General features: G+C 41.8%; 2 protein-coding genes across 17 annotated transcripts in view; one reads left to right on the top strand and one right to left on the bottom strand.

Annotated features, from left to right (window-relative positions):
* Window positions 1–8,669, bottom strand: part of LOC113628295 (UPF0061 protein ETA_18310-like) — a 28,085-nt gene extending 19,416 nt beyond the window's left edge. For 2 of the 5 annotated variants that reach the window (XM_027121676.1, XM_027121678.1), the window contains exons 1-7: window positions 8,240–8,669; window positions 4,772–4,890; window positions 4,025–4,153; window positions 2,709–2,773; window positions 2,570–2,626; window positions 2,381–2,479; window positions 2,124–2,191 (exon numbers count right to left, since the gene is read on the bottom strand). In XM_027121676.1, coding sequence (XP_026977477.1) covers window positions 2,124–2,191; window positions 2,381–2,479; window positions 2,570–2,626; window positions 2,709–2,773; window positions 4,025–4,153; window positions 4,772–4,890; window positions 8,240–8,546 — 844 coding nt within the window. In that variant the 5' untranslated portion in view covers window positions 8,547–8,669. The remainder of the gene's footprint in view (window positions 1–2,123; window positions 2,192–2,380; window positions 2,480–2,569; window positions 2,627–2,708; window positions 2,774–4,024; window positions 4,154–4,771; window positions 4,891–8,239) is intronic. The other 3 variants (XM_027121677.1, XM_027121679.1, XM_027121680.1) reach the window with 3 other exon arrangements.
* Window positions 8,670–8,764: 95 nt separating this feature from the next.
* The window catches only part of PDSS1 (decaprenyl diphosphate synthase subunit 1), a 59,039-nt gene continuing 40,300 nt past the window's right edge, over window positions 8,765–27,503 (top strand). For 11 of the 12 annotated variants that reach the window (XR_003435969.1, XR_003435970.1, XR_003435971.1 and 8 more), the window contains exons 1-5: window positions 8,765–9,042; window positions 12,889–12,953; window positions 14,523–14,643; window positions 17,264–17,394; window positions 26,145–26,286. Coding sequence is in view for 6 of the 12 variants with exons in the window: in XM_027121699.1 (XP_026977500.1) it covers window positions 8,905–9,042; window positions 12,889–12,953; window positions 14,523–14,643; window positions 17,264–17,394; window positions 26,145–26,286 (597 nt within the window). In the remaining 6 variants the exon portion in view is untranslated. Of the gene's footprint in view, window positions 9,043–12,888; window positions 12,954–14,522; window positions 14,644–17,263; window positions 17,395–24,410; window positions 24,539–26,144; window positions 26,287–27,503 lie in introns of those variants that run through there. The other variant, XM_027121701.1, reaches the window with a different exon arrangement.

The raw sequence follows: 27,503 nt of genomic DNA, 5'->3' as shown, positions 1-27,503 counted from the left end.
TAAAAAATTTGCATATGTTCTAACTTATGAATATGCTGAAGAAATACAGTGAATCTATGCATTTTGTGATTGTTTGTAGCCTTCTATTTCCGCCTTCCGTTCTGATCGTAGACATTAGTAATACAATTAGTAAATGAAGTCACGCTTTTTTCTTATAAGGAATGCTGTACTGACACGTGTTTCCATGTCAAGGTGAGGTCTATCCCAGATGACAAAGCTGCTGCTCTGCTGGTGCTGTCCTTCAATGAAACACCATACTCGCTGCTACCTCTGGGCCTTTGTGCACTTCTCCCTGCCCCAACCCCTCTTCTCCCCATACTGAAATCCTTGCTAACTTTCTAATCTTGTGCTCAAGGTCAATTCCCACTTCCTCCATAAAGCTAACCGGATTGCCCTTTTCCTAACCTCAGATTATTTATTATTCATTTGCTATGGAGCCTATAGTGTCTATTGCTATAGACACTATTGCTATAGTGTCTGAAGACTGAGTTTCTTAAGACCAGGGACCACGGTATATACTTATTACTCCTGGACCCCCAGAGATGAGTCCAGTGGTATGCACAGAAAAGGGCTAATTAGTATTTTCTGGGTTGACTAAGTTATCCATATAGTCAGGACTCATTCACGCTAGTAATCTGAATATTTATTTTCATGTGGTTTTTTTTTAGCAATAAAAATACATTCACTTAGAAAAAAAGAGCTCAATAGATGATTCTGAATGTTTACTTTATAAATAGCCATTGAATCACTGAATGTCATTACTGAAAGACATAGAAGGTGTCATCTCATCTAACCCCTCATTTTAGTTGGAGAAACGGGAAAAATGTGACTTGCCCAAAGTCACAAATCAATTCCCACAGAGCCGGTTAGAGGTTTCACATATTCTTTTTGCCCGTCCAGCTCTTTTCCTACAGTGTCTGCTGGGCAAGTATTAGGGAAAAGCACAATCAAAATATCTGTATATGACTTTGATGTGGAAATTCTATGAAAGGCCTAAAAAGGAGAAATACTTGAAATAATTTGAAACCATTAAGTTTGGTTTCCGAACCATCTAATTCAAAATTCAGATTAACAGGGAATTCCCTGGTGGTCCAGTGGTTAGGACTCTGCCCTTTCACTGCTGAGGGCCTGAGTTCAATCCCGACCAGGTCCTGGTCAGGATTGAACCCACAGGCTATGAGGCGCGGCCAAAAAAAAATTCACATTAACAATATACATGTCACAGACATAAAAGTAGTATTGTGCCCATCATATTAACAGTCTGTGATCGGAATCTCATTTCCAATCACCATAAACAAAAAGACCTAAATAGCTGTTAAAGCCCCATGTGCAGTAATAGTATGCATTTTATGCAGATAATATTAGGAGAGAGAGAGAGAGATGCCTTAAAGATAAATAACCTTTAATTCATGTTTAATTAACATGAATACTCTAGGGGGATTATTATGAAAACCTTATCAAAACATATTTTTCGCAAAGCATGAAGAACATAAAATGTTCTCTTGGTGAATCACTATAAACAGCAGTAAAAACACTGGCCCGTAACACAGTGATGTCCAAGGGGCCCAATAAAGCAAGTAGGGCTGTCAGCGGTTCTCAATAGCTCTGCATTTTAAATAGTTAAATATGTTTCTTATTGATTTTCAGGTCTCCTGCCTCTCCAGAGACTCAGAGTCAAGTTTCTCTCGCTCTTCCTTTTTCACTGCTCTATGGCACTTTCTCATCCCCTTTCTAATTTATTTCTGACCTACTAAAAGCTGAAGGAAAAGTTAACCGAACTTACTGGAAGTAAACATGAAGTAAGAGCAATCAGGATCTGAGGTAAAGTCTGAGGGGGTCTCCTGGGAAGGAAGTATATGAATGTTCATGCACTGGCTTTATAATGTTTTGCTGGCTGTTCATAAACTTCCCAGGTTAACTTCCCAGAAGTTTGTTGTTAGAAAAGGATGGGTTAGTGATGTAAGGGTGTGGGAAAGGATATTCTATTATAATATCATAACACTGAAATTACATCATGAAGATCCCCAGGTCATGTTTTAAGAAGACTGCAAAGATGCCCAATTTCTGTTGTTCCTGAAGAACTTAGTCTAACTTTATGTAAGTGTTCTAAGAACTGCTATTACCTCGTTCTTTCACAACGTTTCCATTGTAGAACTGATCTCTCCATACTGCATCATCACTTACAACCAGACTAAAAGGTAAGAGAATCAAACAAAGTTATACTGTACTGTACTTCTAGCAAGCTCTCAAGAAGTAACTAAAACTATAAGAAACGATGAGAAATCATGCTATTGGGGGTTTATCTGCTCACTTGACTGACACATTTCTGGAGATAACATGATGCAGTCCTGAAAGTTAGCTTCAAGGGAAGAGGAATTACCTTGCAGCTCTGCTAGTGGGAATTCTGAGATAGTACATAGCCTCACTACACAAAAATTCTCTCACGGAGGAACGAAGCACAGCTCTGCCGTCGCCATTTCTATGGGTAATATGATAAAAAAGATTTTCAGTTATAATTAAGATAACACCAATTTTTATTTAGATGACTAAAAAAAAAAAAAAGAAGTACCGGGAGTATGGGGTTTTTCCTGAGCCTTTTAATTGGAGCTCCCACTTTTCACCCTGCCTTAAAAAAAAAAAACCTAAATATTAGCAGATTTGTGTTAATATTGAGCAGAAAAGCTATTATTCAAGAAAACATGTAGTACCTGTTCATGTAAATTCCAATAAGATGGGCTCTTCCATCCCCGAGCTGATCTGCCCATATCCCAAACTAAAAGGGAAAATTATTCATGTTTATTAACCTTTAAAGTTTTTATTGTAATTTATAATCAAAGTTACCTTGTCAAAATTGAAAATGGAATAGTGCATTTTTAAGATTATAACAATCAACAACCTGAATAAAGGTGAAAATAAAATTCAATCCATAAGACGTAACTGAAATTCATTTAAAAAACATAAATTTAAGACATATAATTAATTTCTTCATCATCTTATAGCTGAGCTCAAGTTTGTTAGGTGTAGAATACTGAGAACTGATCTATTTAATTCCAGAATAGGAACTAGGAATGATTTATTAGTAGAAAATTTGCCTATACTATACACATACAATATAAAATCAGGAGCATACTGTACCTGAAAAAATTGCTTTTGAATGTACATGGTTAACTGTTTCCAAACTTTTCTGTTAAAATTTGTTTGTGGTTGTTCAGCTCCCAGCTGTGCCACTTACTAGTTGTGGAAATTTGTTTGAGTAACTTAATCTCACTGAGACTGACCTTTCACTTCTGTAAAATGGGAAAACCCTTGCCAGATTGTTGTAAGAATGAATGTTAATATACGCAAAATGCCTTGCATTGTGTCCAACACACCAAAGTGCTCAAAAGAGGGTAATTATTATTGCCAACAATTACTTGCTAAGTTAAACATCACTCTATTCTCTTAAATTAATCAATTAATCTTTAACTCACAAGAAAGTCACAGCAGTTTCAACAATTGGTTCTGTGTTTCCTCTCCTTTTTTTAAAATCAGATTCCACACATTGAACTTGCTTCAACGTCTTGTCGTATTTCTAGAAGGTGCCTTCTTAATTGCTTCAGCATGTATAACATCCCCAATTAATCCTGACTTAATTTCTAGCAGTTCTAAAAATGTTCTACAGCTATCCTGGCAAAATTATATTCTATTTGCCCTTCTGAGACTTTTATATTGACTCACTGTGTGGCCTGACTTTGCCTAAATCTCTTGCCAAAACTCCACTGAATGAATTCTCTAGCGATAATCACAGAAATGTTATAGTGTGCTCCCCCAGTTTTCTCAATTCCATTAGAAAAACTTACACCCTAGCTTTATCACAAGAAATCACATCAGCTAATCTATATATGACACATTCTTTTAGAAACATCTTCTTGAAGTCTCAATACACTAATATTAGAAATTAATGCAAAATAACTTCTTCAATAGGATAGCATTTCTACCAGCTGTTTATATTTGCATAAGGAAGTGATATTGGTGCTACTCTTACCTGGTGGCCCCCATATCTGTGAGCCAATGGAATGGATCCAGGTACTATCTTTTCGCCACTTACAAGCTGGATAAAATCATCTGTTTCTGAGACAGATAAATCAAGGTCCAAAATATCTTCTAGCACTTGCTGAGGCAGGAAAAGAAAAATCTTCTTACAAACTTAAGTAATCCTTTAATAGTTTTTGAGAAAATAAACTTTATGGAAAAAAGAAAATTAAAAGGATAAACTTCTTCCAAAATTACATTAATATTTTCTCAGAAGAGATGTACCGTACTTTCTAGGATTATTTATGCTACTTGGGAAAATTAGGTCTATTAGATAGTTCTAAAATTGTTATGGCTTTCTTATTATGCATGGTAAAATAATATTCTTCCTAGTACATATTCTTTAAAGGAACTAGAAAAAAATAAATGTCCTATTGTTATCCCAAATTCATCTATATCATGAGAGAATAATTTAGAATTTGTTATTGGAGCCCCTTTCTAAGAATTTAACTCATTTACCCCTTTTTTCCACAAAAGTGTGTTTTCCTTGTAAGGTAACTTTAAAATGGAACTGAGTACTAGGCTCCAGGAATAAGTATCAAAAAGTGACTTCTAAGAATGACATTCTCCAAGTTACAAAATTTAAACACAAAGATAATCATTTATCAATAGATTAACAATTTAACTCTGAAAAAAATATTACTAATTTTTTAGACAAAAGTTATAGTGAGTTAAGTGTTGTGAAAAAGTAAAGCCTAACCTTTGAAACTGCTACAAGATGTACTCTTGATTTGAAAGGAGTGGGGAAGGCAATCGAGAAAACACAGTTTTCCACTTTACGCACATAATTTTCTTTAACAGGATCAATTGGCAACACAGCTGATAAAAGAAAAAAGACAACCCTTCTTAATGTTCTCATTTGTTGCATATACAGCATTAATCGTCCTTAGAAAGCCTACAGTTGTTGAAGAAAATCAACTTAAACTACTACTTTGTTCATACTTTGTTATTTAAAGACTTATTTTCAACCGTATCTATTCAATATTCATATATTACAGTATATTAAACTGTCCAAGAAGATGGGAGATGAAAAAAGTTTAAAACAAGACACATACCCTGTCTTCAAAGATTTTCACTTATGGGAGACCAACGGGATGTGCAATTTATTTATAAATAAGAATATATGAATAAAAGGAGGTGAGCTGCATTACAGCATCAGAATTACAGTACTGGCCAATCCAGTAGATCCAACCAAAAAAATATTTGACACTTAATCACATTCTTTCTGCCCTTCAGAAAAATCATAATTAATTGAAGGAAACAGATACATACATAAATAACTCTAAACCAGGCAACAGATGTTTTACTAAATGTACAAAACTGCTTCCAATCCCATCAGAAACTTCAAAACATTTGATACGTGCCTGTTCACAGGGCTAGAATTCTAAAAATTGCCTCTAAAGAGATAAACTATGTTTCATGAAGTCCATGCACTAAAGCCCATATACTTTATTTAAAAAGCTGTAGAGAAAAAAAGAGAGCTTTGGGCATGCTTTAGATACTCAGAAAATGTTTACTTTTAAGTACAATTCTTAAAATCTTAATGTTTTCCTAATCCAAACAAATTAAAACAAAAAATAGAAGAGGACAGGTGTATTACTAAAACAAGGGACACAAAAACCTATGTTTCTGGATAGAGATATTATCAGGATGTCACTGTCACCAAATTTTTACTAAACATAATGGAAATCCAATCAAATTATTTACTAAACATAATGGAAATCCAGTCAAAAATCGTAGTAGGATTTTTTTTTGAAGAAAGAAAGTGTAAATCTGAGAAAATGCTTTTTTAAATAACAGAAATGGGAGCTTCTTTATCATTTTAAAAATTGTAAAAATAACTATCCCCAAAAATAATGCTATCCCCAAAATAGATGCAAAAATCAATGGGACTCCATAAAAAGCACAGAAACAGTCCAAAGTAATGTAAGAATTCCCTATATAATGAAAACAATATTTTGAATCAGTGGAGAAAGGTGGCATCATGTCAATTTGTTCAATTGTTTGGAATAACTCCTTTTTATTCCACACAAGCCTAGGTGAACTAAATGTCAGTTATAATAGAAACAAGAGAATTCTTATATCTTCTCCATATGAGTAAAAAACAGGCAAACGTGGGTCAGATTTAGCTCTTTACACTTTCCCCTAAGTACATGGTGAATAAGGCAGCATCATGGGGGAACAAATGGGTAGTCAACCAAAAAACAGATTTTAGTATCCATCAAGAAAACCTGACTATGATTAGGAGCAGATGATCCAATAGTGTATTTTCTTCTCTTTTAGGAGAGCCTCTGTGTGGAAATAGACTAAATTATATAATTAATGCATTATCTTTTAGGATGCTCTAAAATTTTAGTAGAGCATGGGCAGTATATCACGTTTCACTAATACTTATTTTTTTATACTGATTGACTCACATTTTGGCAAGGCAGCTGATCACCTAACACCTGTGATCACTGGCCAGGGAACAAAAAAGACTAATTGCTTCAGAGGTACCCAGTCCTCACCCTTGTTACATTTAGCGAACTAATCAGTCATAGACTAAGACCCCAGAGAAAATTCCAAATGCATGTTAACCCATTATCTTAACATTTCAGAGAAATCGGTAGTAGAAATAAGGGTATTATTTCAAGTCTTCAGAATTCAGTTTGGTCTAAGAATATGAAATGCACAAAAATTGCTCACCTTTCAGTGCAACTCTTCTCTCAATCAATGTTGTTACCAGAGTTACATTGATAATTCATTTATCAGTTATCTAATAACATCAGGATGAGGTGTTTCTATGCAGTACTATGAAACAATATATGGTTATATTTTGTATGTAATCTCTCCTTGGCTGTAAAACCTGGTCCTACCTAATGTTTTGAACAGTATCATCATTATGGAAATAAAATGTCTTCGAGTGTAGCCAATTCTCCAATATCAAAATAACTTTGAAAATGTTTCAACTGTACACTTATTCCATTTTTATCAGTGTGGCTAGCTGTTTCATTTGTATACGTGCAGTCAAAAAGGCCCAAGCCATTTCTAGGCTGTGCACGAGAGGAGTTTGTTCTTTGGCAATTACTTGCACAGCTTAGATAATGTTTTAACTTTCTAGACTCATGCTTGGCCTAGTTGGGTCAAAGGAACTACTTTGTATTCTGCATGTCCTGTTGGTGGGTTATTGTTCATGGGAAGTTTAGCTATACTATAATGGTGGAGGCCTTCACAAATTTCATCTGCCTTCCCCCCTACTTAGCTTTGCCAAATTACATCTTTTTAAGAGCTAGGTTATTGTTTTAATCTGGGTAAACAATTTCTAAATGAAAATGGCGTAACAGAATTGTGTAGTGCTCTATCTACCAACTATGTGAGCTTGGGCAAGACACTTATTCCTATATATCTGTTTCTCTACCTATAAAAAAAGGGCAAATGAAAATATTCTAAGTCACAGGATTGTTGCAAGTACAAGTGTTTACTGCAACACTCTATTTTGGCCAACTCCACCTGTGGATATTTCTTAATACATAAACCTAGATCAAGATAAGCCACAGGTGCATATTAACAACCTTAATTTGTAAAGCACCTGACATCTTTTATATAATATTCTTCAAAATTAGGGGAAAAAAACCTCAATAAAACTGACATTTTTAAAAACTTCTTTATTATATGCTTTTATTCAGTTAAAAAATTTTGAAGATAAGTGTAAAAATGTGCTCAGCTATACGGGTACTTGCATTCTTTAATGCAAAATGCATGAGTCAGAAGAACAAGAAAAAATATCAGAGAATCACAGTTGCCTGTTTGCTGGTCTATTTTCTCATAAGAGTGAATTATTTGAGGACAGAGTTAAGTTTCTTCTATTTCTGTATCCCCAATGCTTACACTTTCTCTGATAGGCTTTGTGCGTTTGTACGCATGTACTGAATGATTAATTATATCACTTCTCTTATAAAGACACCCTCTCATTACCATGAGAAGAGTAGATCTGGCCACAGAATTAAGGAAAGGTCTTTCTAACCCTTAACGGGCATTAATCCTGTCCATTCTCCAGTATTCCCCGGGCTGGTTACAAGTAGGTTCAACATTACCAAATATTAAACAACTTCGCACAGCTCAGTACACCCACGAGCGGGACTCACATATCCAGATGTGAGCAAGATTGCCAAACTAGGCCACAATATACCTATAAGGTTTTCAGAGGAGAGCGTCCAGAAGTCGAGAGACGAGGCTAATCTAACTTCTCTTTCACAATAGCCCTGCTCGGGGTTTGACTTGTTACTGTAAAGATGCAAAAGGCTGGCACTTCCTGCAAGGCCCGGTCGCCATAAGGAGCAGACGACGGCGTGGCAGGTAACACCCAAGAGAAGCAGCCGCGGAAACTGGAGCCTCCGGATTCGGCAGCACAACAGGAACCCGATGCTTCGCGTCCTACTTCTGCCTAAATACGCAACAGGAAAGTTCCTGATTGTTCGTCGGGCGCCCTGTAGCATTTCTAGATGACAGCCGGTCTAACACGGGTGCATTTTTGCGGAGACTGCTGGAGGCACCGGCTGGGCGGGGTCGGGGGAGGCCGCTCCCCAGAAGGAAGATCACGCTGGTTTCTCCCGAGCCAGCGGCGGCCGAGCGGGCGGGGTTACGAGGGGATCTAGCCGCCCCACCGCCGCTCAGCCCCCTGCGGCCGCTCCTCCTCCTCCGGGGCGGGACGCGCCCTCGGGAGAAGCGAGAAGGGGCGGGGCTGGCGAGGCAGAAGCTCTTCCGCTGCCGGACTTCCGGCTCCGGGTCCCGGCAGGAGGGGCCGCCGGGCCAGAGGCGGAGCTGCAGGTCTGCCGCGACTTTCAGACGCGGACCATGGCCTCGTGCTGGTGGCGGTGGCGGCGTGGTTGCTCCTGGAGGCCGGCGGCGCGGAGTCCCGGGCCCGGCTCCCTCGGCCGCGCGGGACTGTCCGGGCTGCGCGCCGCCGCCGCCGCCGCTGCAGCCCGCGCGCAGGTGAGGCCGGGAAGCGCGCGCCGTAGCTGGGCGCAGAGGTCACCGCACTAATGACAGCGGCGCCGCAGAATGAATGAGGGCGAGCTGCACGAGCGGCGGGCGGGGGCTGCGGGGCTGCGCTGGGACGCGACCCAGGGCTGGCGGGGCACCGAGGACGGGACAGAACCGAGGGGTGGGCGCCCCGCGCGGGGTGCAGAGCTGTGTCCTGGGGACAGGGGAGCGTCTCGGGTGTGGGGAAGGGGCGGTGAGAAGCCAGGTCCCGGGGAAACGCAGGTGTGGCCCAGTGGTCTCCTGGGGTATGCGTAAAGCGTGGAGAGCGTCTGCAGGTGTTTCGAGTTACAGCCAGGGCTTCGGGGGCAACAGAACTTAATTGGGATTTTAGAGCAAAAGGTGCTCTGAGCGCTCAGAGATACGGAGGGTCCGGGTAGCCTCGGAATAGGAGGAAAAGTCTCGTGGAGAACGCAGGACTGATGCTTAGAGTGGACCGGAGTTAAGTCCTGCGGTAGTTGTTTCGGAGGGAGGGCACACCTGGACGGGCTGGAAGGAGAAGAGGCCTGAGGATGTCGCAAGTGGAGAAACCTTGATTTTTAAATCGACCTGTGACTTCTTGAAGCAGAGTCAGAATCTGAGCACTAACCGTGACTCCCTGACGCTCTCCCCTGCTGCCTTTGGACTCCATCTAATTTTTCTCCCTTTCCGGGCAGTTTAGCTCCTGTGTTTCTATGGCTCTGTGAGTCCTTTGCCGCACTTTGTAGTGATTAATTCCTGGCGTACCACAGGCTAGGCTCGTACTGGTAAGCATAACCACGCAAGGCCTGTGGACTCACTGTCCTTTTAGAGACTTCTCCGGTCGCATAGTAATTGTATGTGTTCTCTTCTCATCCTCCAGGCTCATTTTTTTTTTAAGTTTATTTGAATTTAGGACTCTTCTGTTTCAGTCAGATTTGGTGCACTTCCGTGTCCATCAAAGACCATTTCCCAATATGAAATATGTAGTATTTCTAAATGTCTACTTTGGGATACATATGCATACATAATCACAACTTATCCAAAATAGACATTTGGAGAGAGAATGGCCACTGGGCTAGTCTGTGGATTAGACAGTAAAGAGAGAATATGGGAGAAAGAGAGTCTGCTGGGATCCATTTCAGTACTGTCCTAGCCAGCCTTCAAATATTTCCAGTACCGCAGATGAGGATGTTATTTGGAGAGATGGATGCCCCCACCACTGATGCTACTGATACTTCTTTTCTTTGATGCTCCTTATTTATTTATTTATTTTTAAATTCCATGCCCATTAAACAATTATCTTAGCCACAGAAAGGGTGCTTTCCTGGAGAGAATGTGCTGGATGTCTTCCACGTCTGCCTTAATGACCACAAGGAGGAGCCTTGCTGGTAATGCCAGTACCGTGTATTTCTGATTCGTGTCAGTGGTATTTTTCACTGTAAATACATGAGCCTTCTGGTGTCTGCCTCAGGAGGGTGTGTTGTGGCTAGTTCAAGTCCGTTAGGGCCTGATAGTCCTTGGGGACGAAGAGCAACAACAGTAAAGCCACGCCCGTCTCTCCCAGCACAGCTCCATTTTTCCTGATGTTTGTATGTTCTCTCAACTTCTTCATTGGTAGTGTTCAAACATCTTGGAATAGGACAGAAACCAGTGTGTATGTGATTGTAAGAAATCACTTGTCAGTATGTCTTGATTCTTACTCAGCATTTTCTCTTTTTTAAAAAACGTAACTTCATGAGAGGCAAGGTTGGCTTTCAGGGAGAATATGTGATGGAAAGACACAAAATCGGAATTGGGAGATGGTTGTTGCCTGTGCTAACAGTGGCACAAGTGGCTCCGGTTACACCACTCCCTTTGAATACTTTCCTGTTCTTCTGAGCACCTCTAACCTCACTTTGGGAAACATTGCCCGAAGGTACTCTTTTTTTTTTTTTTTTTTGTGGTACGCGGGCCTCTCACTGTTGTGGCCTCTCTCGTTGCGGAGCACAGGCTCCGGACGCGCAGGCTCAGCGGCCATGGCTCACGGGCCCAGCCGCTCCACGGCATGTGGGATCTTCCCGGACCGGGCCACGAACCCGTGTCCCCTGTATCGGCTCTCAACCACTGCGCCACCAGGGAAGCCCGCCTGAAGGTACTCTTAAAGCAGAAGACAGCTTGGTTGAGTACATACCATATTAAATGTACACAGCTAAGAGCCTTACATATGATCTCTCAATTAATCTTAGCATCTCTGTGAGTAGATATTATCAGAAAGCTGTCTCAAGGTAACTACCGGGAAATGTTGGGATCTGAACCAAGATCCACCTTCCAGGCTTTCAACAAGCTACACTGTTGCACTGCCCAGTGGTTAAGAGCCTCTGTATTAGCTGTGTAATTTTAACTCTTCACCCCAAGTTAGAGGTTAGGTCTCAGACTGAATAAGCATCATCATAAATCCTAAATTCGTGTGAATCATTTACGCATGAAGGCTGACAGAAGTAGGTTAAGTGTCATGTAATGGTAAAATGAAAGGATTATCACTTTTTTTCCGTAGGACATTTTAATGCCTGGGGTGTCATAAATGTCCTTACTGGTTTAATGAATATAATGCTATGGTGAAAATAGAACTCAGGACCGCCTTCTTTGGCCACTGCCTGCCTGGCAAAGTCAACCTTTATTGTCATTTTAGTATGTCTAAAGCAGGGTGTGTTCACTAAAGAAAATTCAGAAAATATGAATTTTAAAAGAATAAATCAAGAAACTCCCACGATCCTATTTATTCCAAAATAACTATTTTTAATAGCCTGGTTTATATGCTTCTAAACCCTGTTTTCTGATTTTTTGTGTGTGGGTGTACACATTTTTAGTGGAATCACATAATGCACACAGGGCTGTAGGTGCTTTTTTCTTTTGATATATTGTAAACATACCCGTATTACCAGTTTTTCAGACTTTTCTGAATTTCAAGTTCCCCGGCTGTATAAGAACAAGTAGTTGTGAGAGTCAAATAGTGTGAAAGCACATTGTAAGGCTTTATTACCTTCATTTTCTTTTTCTACTGCTAAATCCATCCTTTGTCAAGATATCTTCTTCAAGTATTCTGTAAGAGCCCTTCACACATCAGATTAGTAAATTAGTAATTTTTGAAATGCCCGTGTCCCTGAATTCTTCAAGTGAGCTGCTGTATCTGTGGGTCCCCACTGCTGTGCACAATAATTGTTGGAACTATTTGTCGGCACCACCTCTGAATCCTTTAGAAGTCGTCTCTTGTTCTTGATCTCTCATTAATATTATCAAAATGTGCTGCTGGGCTTGCTTGTTTGTTGACATTACTTTTCAAGAAGTACCATTTCCAAGTATATTCAGGAACAGTGGCTTGAAATAGGCAGTGTTTGTGTAACTGTAAATTTCTTCCTTAACATTGAAATCCTTTCTTTTTCACTGTCTGGGCAGATGCTTTTGGGATCTTGATTATTCTTTGTTTTAAACCAAGTTAAGACTTTAAAAGAGTGTAAACCACACTAATCCTTACTATTCTTTGCCCACTCTTAGCTAAATGGAAGGGAATTTCAGATCTGGAAAGATAGATGTGAATATGGAGCAGTCTTTGGGGGAAGGGATAGATTATAGATGCTTTTTATTTTCTGCTTTTTTATATTTATATTTTCTGTAATGACGAATATTGCTTTTGTAATAAGGAAAGAAAACTTTTTGTTATTTTTTTCTAAAGTCTGCAGTCTAAATGGACAACTAAAAGGTTACTTTTATTATAAATTATGGGAGTTTTAATTTATCTAATGTTATAAACAAGTTTTTCACAAATATTCTTACAAGTTTCTTAATACTTTTATTTTATAGATGTCCTGTTTTAATCTTGTGAAGAGTTTAACATCTGCCTTTCCAAATATGTATAGTATATCACGGTAAGTTTATAATCCGTATTGCAACTAAAATTATTGGCCATACTGCCAGTAAATTTCTATTCTAAATTGTGATGGGCTAGTCCAACAAGTTGGATATGCTGTTTAACTAAGTGCCACAATATCTGCTCTATGTGATCTCTGCCTTTTGAGAAAATGGGAATACAGTTGTCCCTTGGTATGGTGGAGGGGGATTGGTTCTAGCCACGCCCCCACCTCAGATACCAAAATTGGGGATGCTCAAGTCCTATAATATTTGCATACAACCTACACACATCATCCCATATACTTTATTTTTTTTAAAGGAACATTTATTTATTTATGGCTGCATTGGGTCTTTGTTGCTGTGCGCAGGCTTTCTCTAGTTGCAGCGATCAGGGGGGCTACTCTTTGTTGTGGTGCGTGTGCTTCTCATTGCGGTGGCATCTCTCGTTGCGGAGCATGGGCTCTAGGCATGAGGGCTTCAGTAGCTGTGGCACGTGGGCTCAGTAGTTGTGGCTCACGGGCTCTAGAGTGCAGGCTCAGTAGTTGTGGCGCACAGGCTTAGTTGCTCCGCAGCATGTGAGATCTTCCCGGACCAGGGATCAAACCTGTGTCCCCTGCATTGGCAGGTGGATTCTTAACCACTGCACCACCAGGGAAGTCCCCATCCCATATACTTTAAATTTATTTATTTATTTATATTTTTGGCTGCGTTGGGTCTTTGTTGACGTGTGCTGGCTTTCTCTAGCTGAGGGGAGAGGGGGCTACTCTTCGTTGCAGTGCACGGGCTTCTTATTGTGGTGACTTCTCTTGTTGCGGAGCATAAGCTCTAGGCACAAGGGCTTCAGTAGTTGTGGCACATGGGCTCAGTAGTTGTGGCTCATGGGCTCTAGAGCACAGGCTCGTGGGCTTAGTTGCTCCGCAGCATGTGGGATCTTCCCGGACCAGGGCTCAAACCTGTGTCCCCTGCATTGGCAGGCAGATTGTTAACCACTGTGCCACCAGGGAAGCCCCTCATCCCATATACTTTAAATCATCTCTAGGTGACTTATAATACCTAATACAATGTAAATGCTGTCCAAATTGTTGTAAATACAATGTAAATGCTGTGTAAACAGTTACCAAGCATGGCAAATTTAAATTTTGTTTTTTGAAACTTTCTGGAATTTTATGAGTTTATATATTTATATATATAAATATATATTTTTACATATATAAATATTTTTTTTCAGTTCGAGGTTGGTTGAATCCGCAGATGCGGAACCCATAGGTATGGAGGAACTGTATAAAATTTAAACTCAGAACACAATGAACATGGTTTATATTTCTTTGATTTTGTGGGTTCCCAGGGTCCTGGTTATAAAAATTGATGTATTGTTGAGCAAGATCAGAATTCTGTTATGTTTTTCTAAATTATAATGACCTTTTTGTATTCATACTTAATTTCCAGCAAGTATCTGGGCTTAAATTTTCCATCATCATACTCTGCTGTATATATATGCATAGGTCTGTATAATTCTTACTTAAAAGTGAAGTTATCTCAGTAAAGTAACGCTCAGTCTTCCACTGTGTGCATTTCTGCCTCTCCAGGTTCCATCACGTGACGCCAGCAGTGTGCTGCTGTAGTAGAACACGGAGCGGTGAAAAATACACTGATCCTTTTAACCTTGGCTGGAGAGACTTGAAAGGTCTGTACGAGGACATCAGGAAGGTAAGATATTTTTGACGATGCTGTAAAGTAATGTTGATTTCTTAGAATTATGAGCAAACAGTGCAGGTTTTCACATGTGTGCCGTGCTGTTGCAGATTTGATTCCCAAATGTCAGGTTTCAAATGTTTCTTGAGCAACAAGTGTGGGGCATCGTGGGGGATGCAATGCAAGTTACTGTCCAGAGGGGGGTGATGGCAGAATTAGGAAACCGAAAAAAAAGGTACAGGCAGCAGGTACACGTCCAAAGAGTCATCTAACCTTTCCTTGCCAAATCCATCCCGTGCTCCAGGCCTGGTGAGGCTATGAAGCCTCCGGTGACTCCTGCTACTATCTTCCTGTCGGGTTCTGAATATCAGTGCCAGGCTGACCCAAATAGGGCTTTCTTCGCTAAGCATTCTTTTCCCAAAATTTTCAGTGGCCCCCAGCCTCACGTGGATTCTCAGATGCTGCCCAGAAATGTTCACGTGCCCCTGGTCAGCTTCCTTCCCGTTTCAAGGTTCCGCACTTTGCCCCTGCAGGCCCCACCCGACTCTCCTGTTTCCACCACTTCCTGTCCAGTGGACCAAGCAGAGGCCATGAAGGAGGAACTCCCTGAACGCCTGCTCTGGGCCATTTGCAGCCCACACTGCTGCATGCCGGCCTCCTCCCCTCCCACCTCAGTGAAGTCAGGGTTCCCTCCTTTCCAGCTTCATCCCTGTACCTCTGGTTAAGTCCCATCCCCTTTGCCTCCTCGGGGCCCTAGGAACTCCTCCTGCAATTCCCTGTTCTGTCTATCTGCAGACTCATTCTCTTTCAGATCCATTTTGGATGCTCCAGTTTCTTCCTGTTTGTCTTTTAAAGGACCATCCCTTGACCCTGTGTCCTCCTACCCCTTCCCTTCCAGTATTCTTGGCCTCTCTCTCTCTTTTGCCCCTTCACCACTGCTCCGCCATCACACTGTGCCTTCCTTTCCAGCTTCTCCTCTGAAACTGCCTTTGCTTCCCTCCACCAAATCCAGTGGGCACTGCTGGTTTGTATCTTCCCGGGCTCTTTGAACATTGGACTCTGTTCCCCACAGCCCCCATCTGTGAAACCCACCTCTTGGCTTCTGCACTCTGCTCGTCCTCCTGACTCTTAGGCCATCCTTCAGTCAGCTTCCTGGGTTCCTCTCTGTCCCCTCCACCCCACCCCTATTAATTGTGCCGTCCCTGGGGTTCTGTCAGCTCCTCTTCTCTCTCTGTCTTCAGTTTACCCATTCCCATGCTTATGAGTCCCACATAATACCTCCAGTCCAGATGGAATTTTCTCTCCTAAACTTTGCTCACTGGGCAGCTCCCTGGAATGTCCGTGACTGTCTCGCACTTGGCAGATCTGAAGCTCTGCCTTTTCCTACAGATTGTTTTTTCTCTTGTTTGTCCTGTTGATTGGAGGCTGCCACCCAGGAACCCGGGGAGGATCCTCGATGCAGCCTCCTCTTCCCCTCCACACCCTCCTCGTCTCGTCTGCCTCTTGCCTTCAGTCCCCAGCCTTGCTTTCCTCCTCCCGCCCTCAGCCTGAGCCAGAGACGCCCCCGTTGTGCTCCCAGAGCAGCTGCACTTACCTCCACGACAGCAGTCCCCCCGCAATGTTGTTTTCCTTCCCCCATCTAGACTCTGAGCTGCCTGTAGGCAAGGGGCTGTCCTATTTATCTTTGAAACCTCTGCGTTTATTATCGTCCTTGGCACTGAGTCAGTAACTGAGGGAGTGAGTGGCTGGCCTGCTGGACTGTGTTCACTTGAGCCCTGCTGAAGGTCCTTTGGGTCCATTTGTAGCTCCCATTGCTCCCAGGGCATAAGCTCTGGTTCTCTCCAGCAAGTCCCTGAGGGACAGATACAGTAAACACACATGCCCATCACCAGGAAGGCTCTCCCTCCTCTTCAGAAATCAAAATCCTACTTATCCTGTAATCCCCAATCAAAGCTTATCTCCTCCATGAAATGTTCAGTTTTTCTCGTCCACACTGATCTCTCCATTCTTTGAACTTTAATGCACTTAACGTACGGCATTGTTCAAGTTACCACCATATTATTCACTGAATATTTCACATTTTTTAAAATTTTGCTTTCCCAACTCAATTGGAAGCTCCTTGCCATCAGGTAAACCATGTCTTACACTTTCCCTATGAACCTTTGGCTTGTGTGGCTAAGTAACGGCCGAGCCAGACTCTGACCCCTGCTCTTCTTTCTGGCCACATCTCGTCTTCCAGCCCCTGATACCCACTGACCTCCTGCTTCATTGGCTCCTACACTCCCCATGTTTGTCCTCTCCCCTCCATCTTCCAAGCTGCAACCAGCCCTGTTTCTTTCTCTCTCCAGCTGTCACTGGCCATCTGGTGCTTTCCTCCCCCAATCTGCTGTCTCTTGGAGTCATGGGGCGGCAGCAGTGCCCACCCCAGCACTGAGGCCCCTGGGGGCGAGCCAGGCGTTGCTTGTGGCCCAGCCACACACAGCCAGCTTTATGGCCATACAACATTGGAACCGTTTCCTACTGAGTGTTGAATTTCTCAGTTGAAATGAATACACTAAAATCAAAGTTTTGTGAAAGAAATCCCACTGACTGTGCAGTTATGATGCTGTATTGACACGGAGAAACTTTGTTTCAGGAACTATTCATATCTACAACAGAACTTAAGGATATGTGTGAATACTACTTTGATGGAAAAGGAAAAGCCTTTCGACCAATCATTGTGGTGCTAATGGCCCGAGCCTGTAATATTCATCATAATAACTCCCGGTGAGTTATTTACTTTCTCCCCTTTATTGGTTTTATATTTGGCAAACCTTCCTTCCCAAGGTTACTGTTTAATCTCCTGTTTAAGAAGTAGCATGTATTTGAGAATTCACTTTGTGGTAGTTAGTTTCTAGCTTTGTGTTCCCAAGGTCACCCTGGAGTCTAGTCTGGGCATCTTCCTTTTCCATGCTTTTTAGTATCTGTGGAAGAACAACTTCAGCTGCAAATAAACATTTTGGAAAGAATTTTCAAAGCCACATTGAGTTTTCTCATTCAGAAGTAAAGAATACCAGGATGTATGCATACTTGTAATCATTGTACACACGGGGCCATTAGTCCAAAGGTTGATGGTTATAAAGTCATGAGTTAGGCCTGGATTCTGGGCACCACACCCACTGCAGGGCCTGACTTCCTGTGGCCTTTGGAAACGTGCCAAAGAAAAATCTTCTTAAAAGAAGGCATTTGACTATTGGTCTTCAACTTCTATGTTTCAAATATGTATAAATTTTTCAAATATTAAAACAACTGCAATGTTTTAATATTAAAGGAAAACGACAATGGACCCATTGCCATTATTTTTTAGACTCTTTGCCATGTTAGTGGAGTGTTTTCATAATTTTTTTTGTTACATCATGTAATCTATTGATATATCCTCCAGTAGACAGTAATAGACTCATACATTTCCCTAGTGTTGAACATTTGCATTACATTCCCTTTTCTCTGTAGATAGCACTTTAAGGAATGCCTAAGGTTTGCCAGCACTAAATTTAAGGTTGCTGTCAGAACGAGTGTCAGATGTTGCTTCTTAGCACATGCTTGCCTCTGCCCGCAGCCGTTTGTGCCCCGCTGCTGTGCCTATCCAGCTCCACGATATGATTCCATGCTCATGGGTGCCTCCCACTTACCCTGAGACTTTCCAAGTGCTCACAGTATAGTTTGAACAAGCAGTGAAATCTCTGGCAGTGACCATTTTCCCATCATCAGGACCACTTTCACCTTGCCGGAAGGCAGGGCAGCAGAAATGCTCCCTCTGAACCAAACTTGAAATACCTCTCACGTGGTCTAGAACTGGGTTTCTCAGCTGTGACTCTGCTGACATTCAGGGCCAGATAATTCTTTGCCGCGGGGACTGTTAGGTGTCTTGTAGGGTGTTTGGCAGCCCCTCCCCTAGTTGATGATGACCAAGAAATTTCTCCAGACATTGCTAGATGTCCCCGGAGGAGCAGAATCGTCCCTGGTTGAGAACCACTGGTCTAGAGATAGTGTGTGTTTATATTTTTAATTTCTCAGATTAACAATACGGTTCATCACCCTCACAGAAAACAAGGGAAAGAAAATATTCTGCATTGCTCACCTTAAATCCTGTCAGCTGTTATCCCCAGAGTCAGTCTTCAATTTACCTCATTGAAACTGTATAAACTGTTGTTTGCAGGAAAAAAATGGGAGACTATATACCCAGAAAAGGCATTGCTGGTTTAAAGAAAAGGAAGTTCAATTCTGCCTTCTCCAGGGATGTTCTGGCTACAGCTTAGGGCTTGCTGAAGGCACAGTATGGAGGCATCAGGATGTGAGTCGTGACTGTGGCGTGCATTTGGGTGGTACAGTAGCCTAACGATATTATTCTCCAAGCCCCAGCTTCTTGAGAATACTTACTTCCTAAGGACCCTTTTGGATCAGGCTCTTAATAGGCCAAATATTGAGCTGTTAACTTCCAAGCCACTTAAAGCAAGAGGGGGTGGGGAATGGGGGGAGGGCCTGGGCCATTTGTGATTTTGCTTGCTGAAAGAGGTTTAGAGCCATGTGGGGCAAAGGTAAAAGATTCTGGGCAGGACCACGCAGGCCTCTGTTTCTAGCTGATGCCACCAGCAGCCGTTCCACTACTTCACCTGCCTGCTTGTTGGTGTTGGCAGAATTGCGAGAGGCCTGCTTCATCATTTGACAGTCACAGTTTAATGGCTCCTCTAAGGCTTATTAGACATCATTGTCTTGCTTCTGAGATGTGTATTAAATAGGTTAACAGTAATCCTGGAGGGGATTTTGGAAAACAGAATGGAACAGATACCTTAAGAAATGGGGGGTGGGGGAACTACCTTCTACTGAGTTTCTCTTTTTCCTGTATTAAGCTTGTCCGTCGTCCATTATGTGTTCCCTGCTAGATCACTTCACTGGGAGTTCTTAACCTGAGGTCCGTGAAAGCTGAGGTGGGGGGGGGGTCTGTGAGCCCCTTAGAATTGTGTGCAGAAATTTTCATATGTTTGCACGCAAAGGTATACATGGCTTATAGCATATTCTTAAAGGGTAATATGGCCCCCAAAACCTTAAGGCTTCATCTTTATTTTTCTTCTGTGTATCCTGATAACTACAGTACCTGGTCAGGTAAGGTAGGATGCATACAACAGATAATCAGACTTGAAAGGTCCAGAAAACAGAGTTGTGGTGGATTCTGAGCCACGCTGCCCAGATCCCCCTTCCCTGAAGGACCCTTTGCCCCAGCTCCTGGGCCAGTGTTGCTGGTGGAGAGCCTTCAGTTCGCAGCCTCTTCAAGGGTTGCCCCGGCTGCAGAGAATCCTCTCACCTTAGCCAGTCCACGTCCAGGGACTGACAGATGAGGGGCCATTCTAGCTCCAGAGCACACGATGGAGTGGCTGTGGCTCTGGATGGGCCTGCACTGCAGAAACTTCTCCCTCTACCCTATCCTCTTGTCTCCTCCCCCTCCCTCAGGTGTTGATCCCAAGGGCATTTCTGAGTAGACATTCTGTACTTTAAACGTGAGAGTGCTTTCCCGAGAACCCAACCCTCAACAGAGTTCAGCAAAACCCAACTACCTGTGGGTCAGAACTTACCTTATCAAAGAATCCAAGTCAGAACTGAGCTTTATAAAGAATAGATTCTATGAAATTGCTCTACTTATTGACCACAACACAATTAGTGTCTCTTCTCAAACAAGCCAAACCTGTCCTACTCAGAGACCTCATTGAAGGCACCTGTTCTTATCATCAGTCTTGACACCGTCAGTTTCTCGTGGAAATCTGGCACTGGAAAGTGGATATCACTGCCAGTGATTAGGATAACAGGCCTACTCAAGTTACATTGGGCACAGATCTGTTGATCTTGACTGTACAAATAGTCAAGTGGCATTGAATCCCACTAGTCTAGTTTACAAAGCCAGACATTTGATTAGATAGAACAGATAAGATGCAGTTTTCACATTAGTAAATAGGTCAAGCTTCCAAATGCGATAAAACTCTTAAATTCAGAGGAAGTAACTTTTGTGATTGTCATAAAGACAAAGGAAACTACAAAAACTTACTCTAGGGAAACTAACAAAACAGTCATCATCACAGCACCAGCTCACATGAATGATTCCTAGAGTCAGGCCGCTAACGATTCTAGAACCATTCTTGGTTTCTGTGTGTTCTGCATCATTGAGCCAGCTACTGCTGCGGCGGCTTATGGGTTAGGAAGGTTGGTGCCACGAGAAATATTTTTGTCTTTAACCTAGGAGATGGCACTCTTGATGTGTCCATACTCAATTAAAATGGATCTTGATGTAAAGTCTGTGATAAGGGATACGTGCTGAGGTAGAGGAGGCTTTGATAACCAGGTGGTTGTCCATTTCATGGGTGAGGTCAGGCCCAAGCCTGAGGGGAACATCATTGAGAGCAAGGCGGCTATGGGGCTTTGAACATGGTGTGTGCTCACTCGTTGGCTCCCACCACCCAGGGGGAGGCTGATTCTATCACTGAAGGAATCAACGTCTACACGTTCATCAGCTGTGCTCAATTTAAAAAACCCAAATGCTGCATTATTCTTTTGCACCCTGGATCCTGTGGAGAAAGCCAGCCTGGATAAGCTGCAGGTCTGAGATATCATCATGGAGTCACTCTCCACATGTCCAGGGCTTCCAAAATGCAGTGTTTCTTCAGTGGCAAGAAGATAACCAGGAGCATGAATCCTGCATCATTTACGATGCAACTTTGCAGACATCTGTTTTTATCTGGATATAAATCTGAAAGATTCAGGAGCTGCTGCTCTTGAATGTCAGTTAATTTTTCTTGATACTAAAACTGCTGATGGATTCGTTACCGTTAAGATCAAGCTTAAAACCGCTCCTCCCTCCAAAGAAAGGCAGTCTCCACTGTAGTCTGGTGCGCTTGTTTGGGTTTTCAAAGGTGAATGGCCAGTGACCAAGGAAAATGACGTGCTAGCTCCAAGTTGGAGCTCACAGGTATCCCTCCTGTACTCTGCTGTCCCTTAGAAGGAAGGCACCTTTGATGTTCATGCATCAGTGTGCCAGTAAGGAATACAGGGAAAGGGAACAAGACCGCAGTGGCTGGGGGCAGAGGCCAAGGAACAGAAATATTGGGCCGAGGATGAGAAGCGAGAGTAAGGGGTGGGCAGGAACGCCTTCCGTCCCCCGCGTTCAACCTGGATGCCGCTGCGGAAGGGGAGACACTTCAAGGTCGTGTCAGTAATGTGGAGAAACAAGATTTTAGACAGATGAAGTAAAATCAAGTAATTTTAAGAATCAGATCACTGAAAAGGAAACATGTGCGCATCAGCAGAGGAGGATGGTGAAAGTAAGAAGCTGTGTTAGGCTGAAAAATGGCCCCACAAAAGTATGCACGTCCTAATCCTTGGGACCTGTAAGTGTTACATCATATGGCAAGAAAAGGGTCTTTGCAGATGTGCTTAAGTTAAGGATCTTGAAATGGGAGTGTCATCCTGGATTATCTGATGGGCCGGAAATGCAGTCATTTGTATCCCTAAAGAGGGAGGCAGAGGGAGATTGCCGTAACAGAAGAGAAGGCCGTGTGAAGATGGAGGGGAGAGACTTGAAGGTGGCTGCTTCAAGCTTGTGGCCACAAACTAAGGCCCTCCAGCAGCCAGCACAACTGGAAGGAGCGAGGAAAGGATTCTCTCCTTGAGACTCTGCAGGAAGCCTGGCCTTGCTGATACCTCCATCTCAGTTCAGGGAAAATGCTTTTGGACTTGTGGTCTCCAGAACTGTGGCAGAATTTCTACTGATTTAAACCACCAAGTTTGTGGTGTTTTGTCACCGGGCCACAGGAAACTGGGACAAACCCCATCGTTCACATCATATCGCACGAGTGTGGAGAGTGTGCCTGCTGGGACTTTTCTCTCCCTCTGGAGGTACCGCTTCCGGATGCACCAGATCTGGCAGCGCAGACCCGGGGGGAGCTGAACACTTTCCACAGTGTCAGTAGTTGAGGGACCCAAACTTGTAGCAAGTCAGCTCAGTGGCAGATAAAGATAGAATCTTAAGTGACGTGGATATATTGTTCAGCATACTGAAAACTTGTGTACTTTTATCAGGTACACAAGTGTGTACTTTTATCAGGTAACAACTAGGAGATGCAGTTCACATCCTGAAGAATTTTAGAGACAGACAGAGAGAGACTTTGTTTGCATTTTAACTAGAGAGTTCTTCAGTACCAAACTGATAAAGTGTTCATTCGTGCCTTTAAAACTCGAGATGATGCGAAGTGTCGGAGAAGAGGAGGTCACCCTCCCATGACTGTGCCTTTCAGAACAGGGGAGACCTCCTGCCCTCCAGCTCCGAAGAGACTTGGGGAGTCGTTGGCATAAGACCTTTAAACTGGGCCCCCAAGTTTCAGGTCATGCCCGCGGTTTAGAGGCGGGGCTGCAGGGGGGCAGCAGAGGCTGAGCTTGTGTCAAATCCCTTCTCAGGAGAAGCTTCCGTTTGGGGCTTGCAGTCAGTCAGGCGAATACCCCACTTACAGAGCAGCATGTCCCCAACTTTGTGTGTCAGAATCACCAGGACTGCTGCTTCAGAATGCCAGTTCCTGAGCCCCATCATGAGGGATCCCAGTTCCTAAGTCTAAGGAACTTTCAGTCTGTATTTTCAAGAGTATTGATTTTGACACAGTGGGCAAGAGATGATATTTAAGAAACACTAATCTTGTCAGAGTTCTCACAAACAAAGTGAAACGCTTCTGTTTAGAATTGGCAGAAGAAAATAAACAGAAGAACATTGGGAAATAGAAACAGCCTTCTGTAACCCAGCTGAGAACTCTGGTCTTTATACAACCTCTGTAGCTTTGGGAATAGAAGCTTCTCTGTCTCGGTTAGAGTGAAACCACATTTACTATTTAAATTCTTCTGCTTCCCTCAGTTGTTGCAAATCAAGGTAACCCATTGATAAGGTTTGACTTTCTTTTTGGAGACAGTTTTCCCACACTGGGGGTTTACTTGTCATTTCTTTAAGACTTGGCATTATATATCAGTATGAATAGGAGGAAAAAGCATTTTATTTAAATCACATGTGAGCTTGGTGAAGGGTATGTGGGGGGTCATTATATTATTCCATCTGTTTCCGTCTGTGCTTGAAATTATTCATTATAAAAATGTTGTTTGAAATCTAATGAAGAGGGAAGAACCTGACTGTTGTGAGGGGCTGGCTGAGTCATCGCACGCTCTTGCAGGTGTGAAGGATGGAGGACAGAGCCACCTTTCGAGACTCAGACTCGGGGCCTCATTTTCTCCTGCTGTCTCGCCTGACTGGTTTTTCTTAGCACCTCTCCCAGAAGTTGGGAAAGTGTGGCAGCTCTTTCACAGCAGGAAGTAGACATGATGCCCAGTTTTTTGAAGGCATGACTCAGTTCGGTACTTCGAAGATTTCATCTTCAAAACAGTGTGAGTTGTTTCTGTGATCTGTAAATTTGGGTTGCAGACCATTATGCTGTACTGTGGATACGTAGTGACAGTATTTTCCAGATAGAAGCTGGCACATGTTAAAGGCTAATTGTGCAGGAAAAAGTACATCAGATAAAATGATAAAGCGTCTAAAATGTGATGTTTATCCTATGTAGGAGCTGTGTCACGATGCCAAATAACTTTCTAAGCAAGAATCCTGATTTCATCAATTTAGCCGTAGAAAAGGCATTTTTACATATATGTAGTCTATGAAATTTCAAGATATTTTAAGAAATCTTTGTTTTAATATCTTCAAATTACAAAAAACTCTAGTGTCTCAGTGAGTACTGCCATTTTACTGCAGCTTCCCAGCAGGACCCCTGCCTGCTGACATAGTTTGTGATAACGGAAGTGGTGCCCGACCTCTAAATACATGAGAAAGGCTTAGAGGTCTTACCAGTTGTTTAAGGTAAGATCTACTATTAATGAGTAGCAAGTGTATATTTCATCAGACTGAAATTCATTGAGAAAATGTTCTAAAGAAATAGTCTTTCTATTTATGTAAAAAACAACGGTAAAAGTCTACATCTTTTCTTGTGCATTAAGACAGGATCCAGTAAATTTACCTGAAAAATACTTAAGGTCCAAGCTTCCTTCTATAGGGTCTGTGAGTTTCTCACAGAAGGATTCAGAACAAGCTCTTGGAAGCCATCCAAAGCTCCATTTTCTCATAAACTAAAGTAGTTTTACAGGATGATTTGTCCCTCCCCTCTGTTTCTTTACTTCTACCTCCTCAGAAGAATGTGTTGTGATCCAGAAGTGTTTAGAACTGTTATAATTGTGACATTAATAAATAACGAGCAGCACTTTACAGTTGATTTCTGGGCTAAAAGCAGTTGGAAGATTCTGAGGTTTAGTTCTAAAAATCTTAAGTAAGAGTTGCTGGTAAAGCACCATATTTTAAAATTACATTTCAAGCAAGACGGGAAGATAGTCTTCAGGCTGATTTAGTGTTTGTAGTTAAATTCCAGCATCTTTAATGTTAGTTATACTTCATTTTTCATGGCTTTCTGCTGGATCTGAGGAATTAGAATGAGCACTGGCTTTTGCAGATGTTCAGATTAGGTTCTTAAAGAAAAAAAGCCACATTTCAGTATCCCTCTCTCTTTTCTTCTAAGAGAGAACGTGGTGATATTTGAAAAGTAAGCTATAGGAATAAATAAAACATTTAGTTAGCGTGTGTTTGAGCCAGGCTTCTGTGTTAGATTCAGAAAATTCAGTTGGTTATTTCTCCAGTTTGATTTTCTTAAAATTCAGTTTTTTTAAATTCCCATAGATGATGATGGTGAGAATAATGATGATTAAAAAGAAATTGGGGTTCCCTTTTAACTGTAAAAGTCGCATCCAAGTATCTTCTCGGGAATGTTTCTCCTGTATTTTGTGTTAAATCTGGAAAATGAAAGTTTAAATTTCTAATGCACAGGTTAAATTTGGATTGGAATTCATATTCCAATATGAATTATCAATTCATATTGGTAACCAATATCAATAGCCAATTGGAATTATGAATTCCAGCTCTCTTGGTTATCAGGGTCTTCTTACTAAATATTTAAGACATTATTAAAAGCTTTGAACACAGTGACCGTTGGTTCTTTCATACACTTCTTTAGAATGCTCTTCACCCATCTTCCCCATCCACCCCTGAAATTTAATTGTAACCTAACTGTAAACTTGACCAACTGACCAAGACCACTGTTATAGGACATAACGATGATTCTTCAGCCAGATACCCAGACATCTCAGGTGTTTATCCTTTTTTTGTTGTTAATTATACAAATTCTACTTCTTAGTGTGGTGTCCCAAAAACATAATCTTGGTACAGGGTATCTTGTGCATTTTTAAAATGTTCTCCAAATGATAGAATTGGCTGTGTAGGGAAGCCAAAGTTTTTATATAGTTTCTCTTAGAGAAATAAAATTCTTTATCCTAGATCCGATGTCCAATTTTCACAAGATGATTGCTGAGCAGGTTATAGGCGGTGTCTCTGTTAAAAAGCATTGCTTTCTGTTAACTAGAAATGTGCAAGCAAGCCAGCGTGCCATAGCCTTAATTGCAGAAATGATCCACACTGCCAGCCTGGTCCATGATGATGTCATTGATGATGCAAGTTCCCGAAGAGGAAAACACACAGTTAATAAGATCTGGGGTGAAAAGAAGGTATGGCTTTTTGGTTTTTTAAATCTTTCTTATTAAATCCCATACTCTTTGGATTGCATTTATTTTCCAGATTTGTCTCATTAAAAAGTAAAATATGGGCTTCCCTGGTGGCGCAGTGGTTGAGAGTCCGCCTGCCGATGCAGGGGACACGGGTTGGTGCCCCGGTCTGGGAAGATCCCACATGCCGTGGAGCGGCTGGGCCCGTGAGCCATGGCCGCTGAGCCTGCGCGTCCAGAGCCTGTGCTCCGCAACGGGAGAGGCCACGACAGTGATAGGCCTGCGTACCGCAAAAAAAAAAAAAAAAAATGCTTCATCAAATGTGGTCTTCCACCTTTCAAAATAGTTTTCATGTCTGGTCTATATACAGATGTTTGATCATGGATAACAGCACAGAAAAATAAACTTAGTGTTTCTGCTTCTTCACAGTTTTATATAAGAATTTGGTTAAGGAAGGAGATTTTTGTAGTTATCCAAAAAGCATATTTCATGAGGAATCACACCTTTTACTTTGGGGCTTACATTACTCAGATTCACTTTAATTGTTTAACCATTTACTAACTGCCACATGCAAGAGTTTCAAGGCAAGTAAATAAACAAAACTAATATATATATATATATATATATATATATATATGTATAAATATACACACATATATACACACACATATTCATACACATCTGTATCAATCTCAGAGGAATACTGTTCTCCCATGAAATTTTTACCTTTTTAAATAGAAGCTTTATAATTGAATAGTTCATGTATATTTTAAAGCATATTTCCACGTTATTTTATTAGCATTTCTTGAAGGGGGTGTGTAGAATGTGGCATCTTGTTTAAGGATGTTTAAATCATGGGTTGAGGAAGGGGATAAAATTCAGCAAATAAAAGGGAAGACCCACGGGCCTTCTGGGAGCAGGCATCTCCCGTCACACATGCCCTTCCCTTGGCCATCCTGCCCATTTGAAGCACAAACAAAACATTAATGTGAATGAGTTTTCCTTCTCCATACCTTCCCCACCCTCACATGTCTGTAATACCTGGTTCCCACCTGTTTTCTAATCGTATTCAAAGAAAAAATATACCTTCATTATTATCTTTACATGCTGGTTTTTCTTTAGCGCACATGATTTTGTTAAATCTTTTTATTTCCGATTTTAGATGAAAAGGTTTTGTGTCCTATTGACAGAATTCTATACATCAGAATGTTGGTAAAAAA

This window comes from Aethalodelphis obliquidens, unplaced genomic scaffold (assembly GCF_003676395.1).
Source record: "Aethalodelphis obliquidens isolate GAN/ISIS:26980383/991018 unplaced genomic scaffold, ASM367639v1 scaffold23, whole genome shotgun sequence".
Taxonomy (NCBI): Eukaryota; Metazoa; Chordata; class Mammalia; order Artiodactyla; family Delphinidae; genus Aethalodelphis; species Aethalodelphis obliquidens.
The sequence above is the reverse complement of the archived record's forward strand: the minus strand, read 5'-3'. Positions and strand labels throughout refer to the sequence as shown.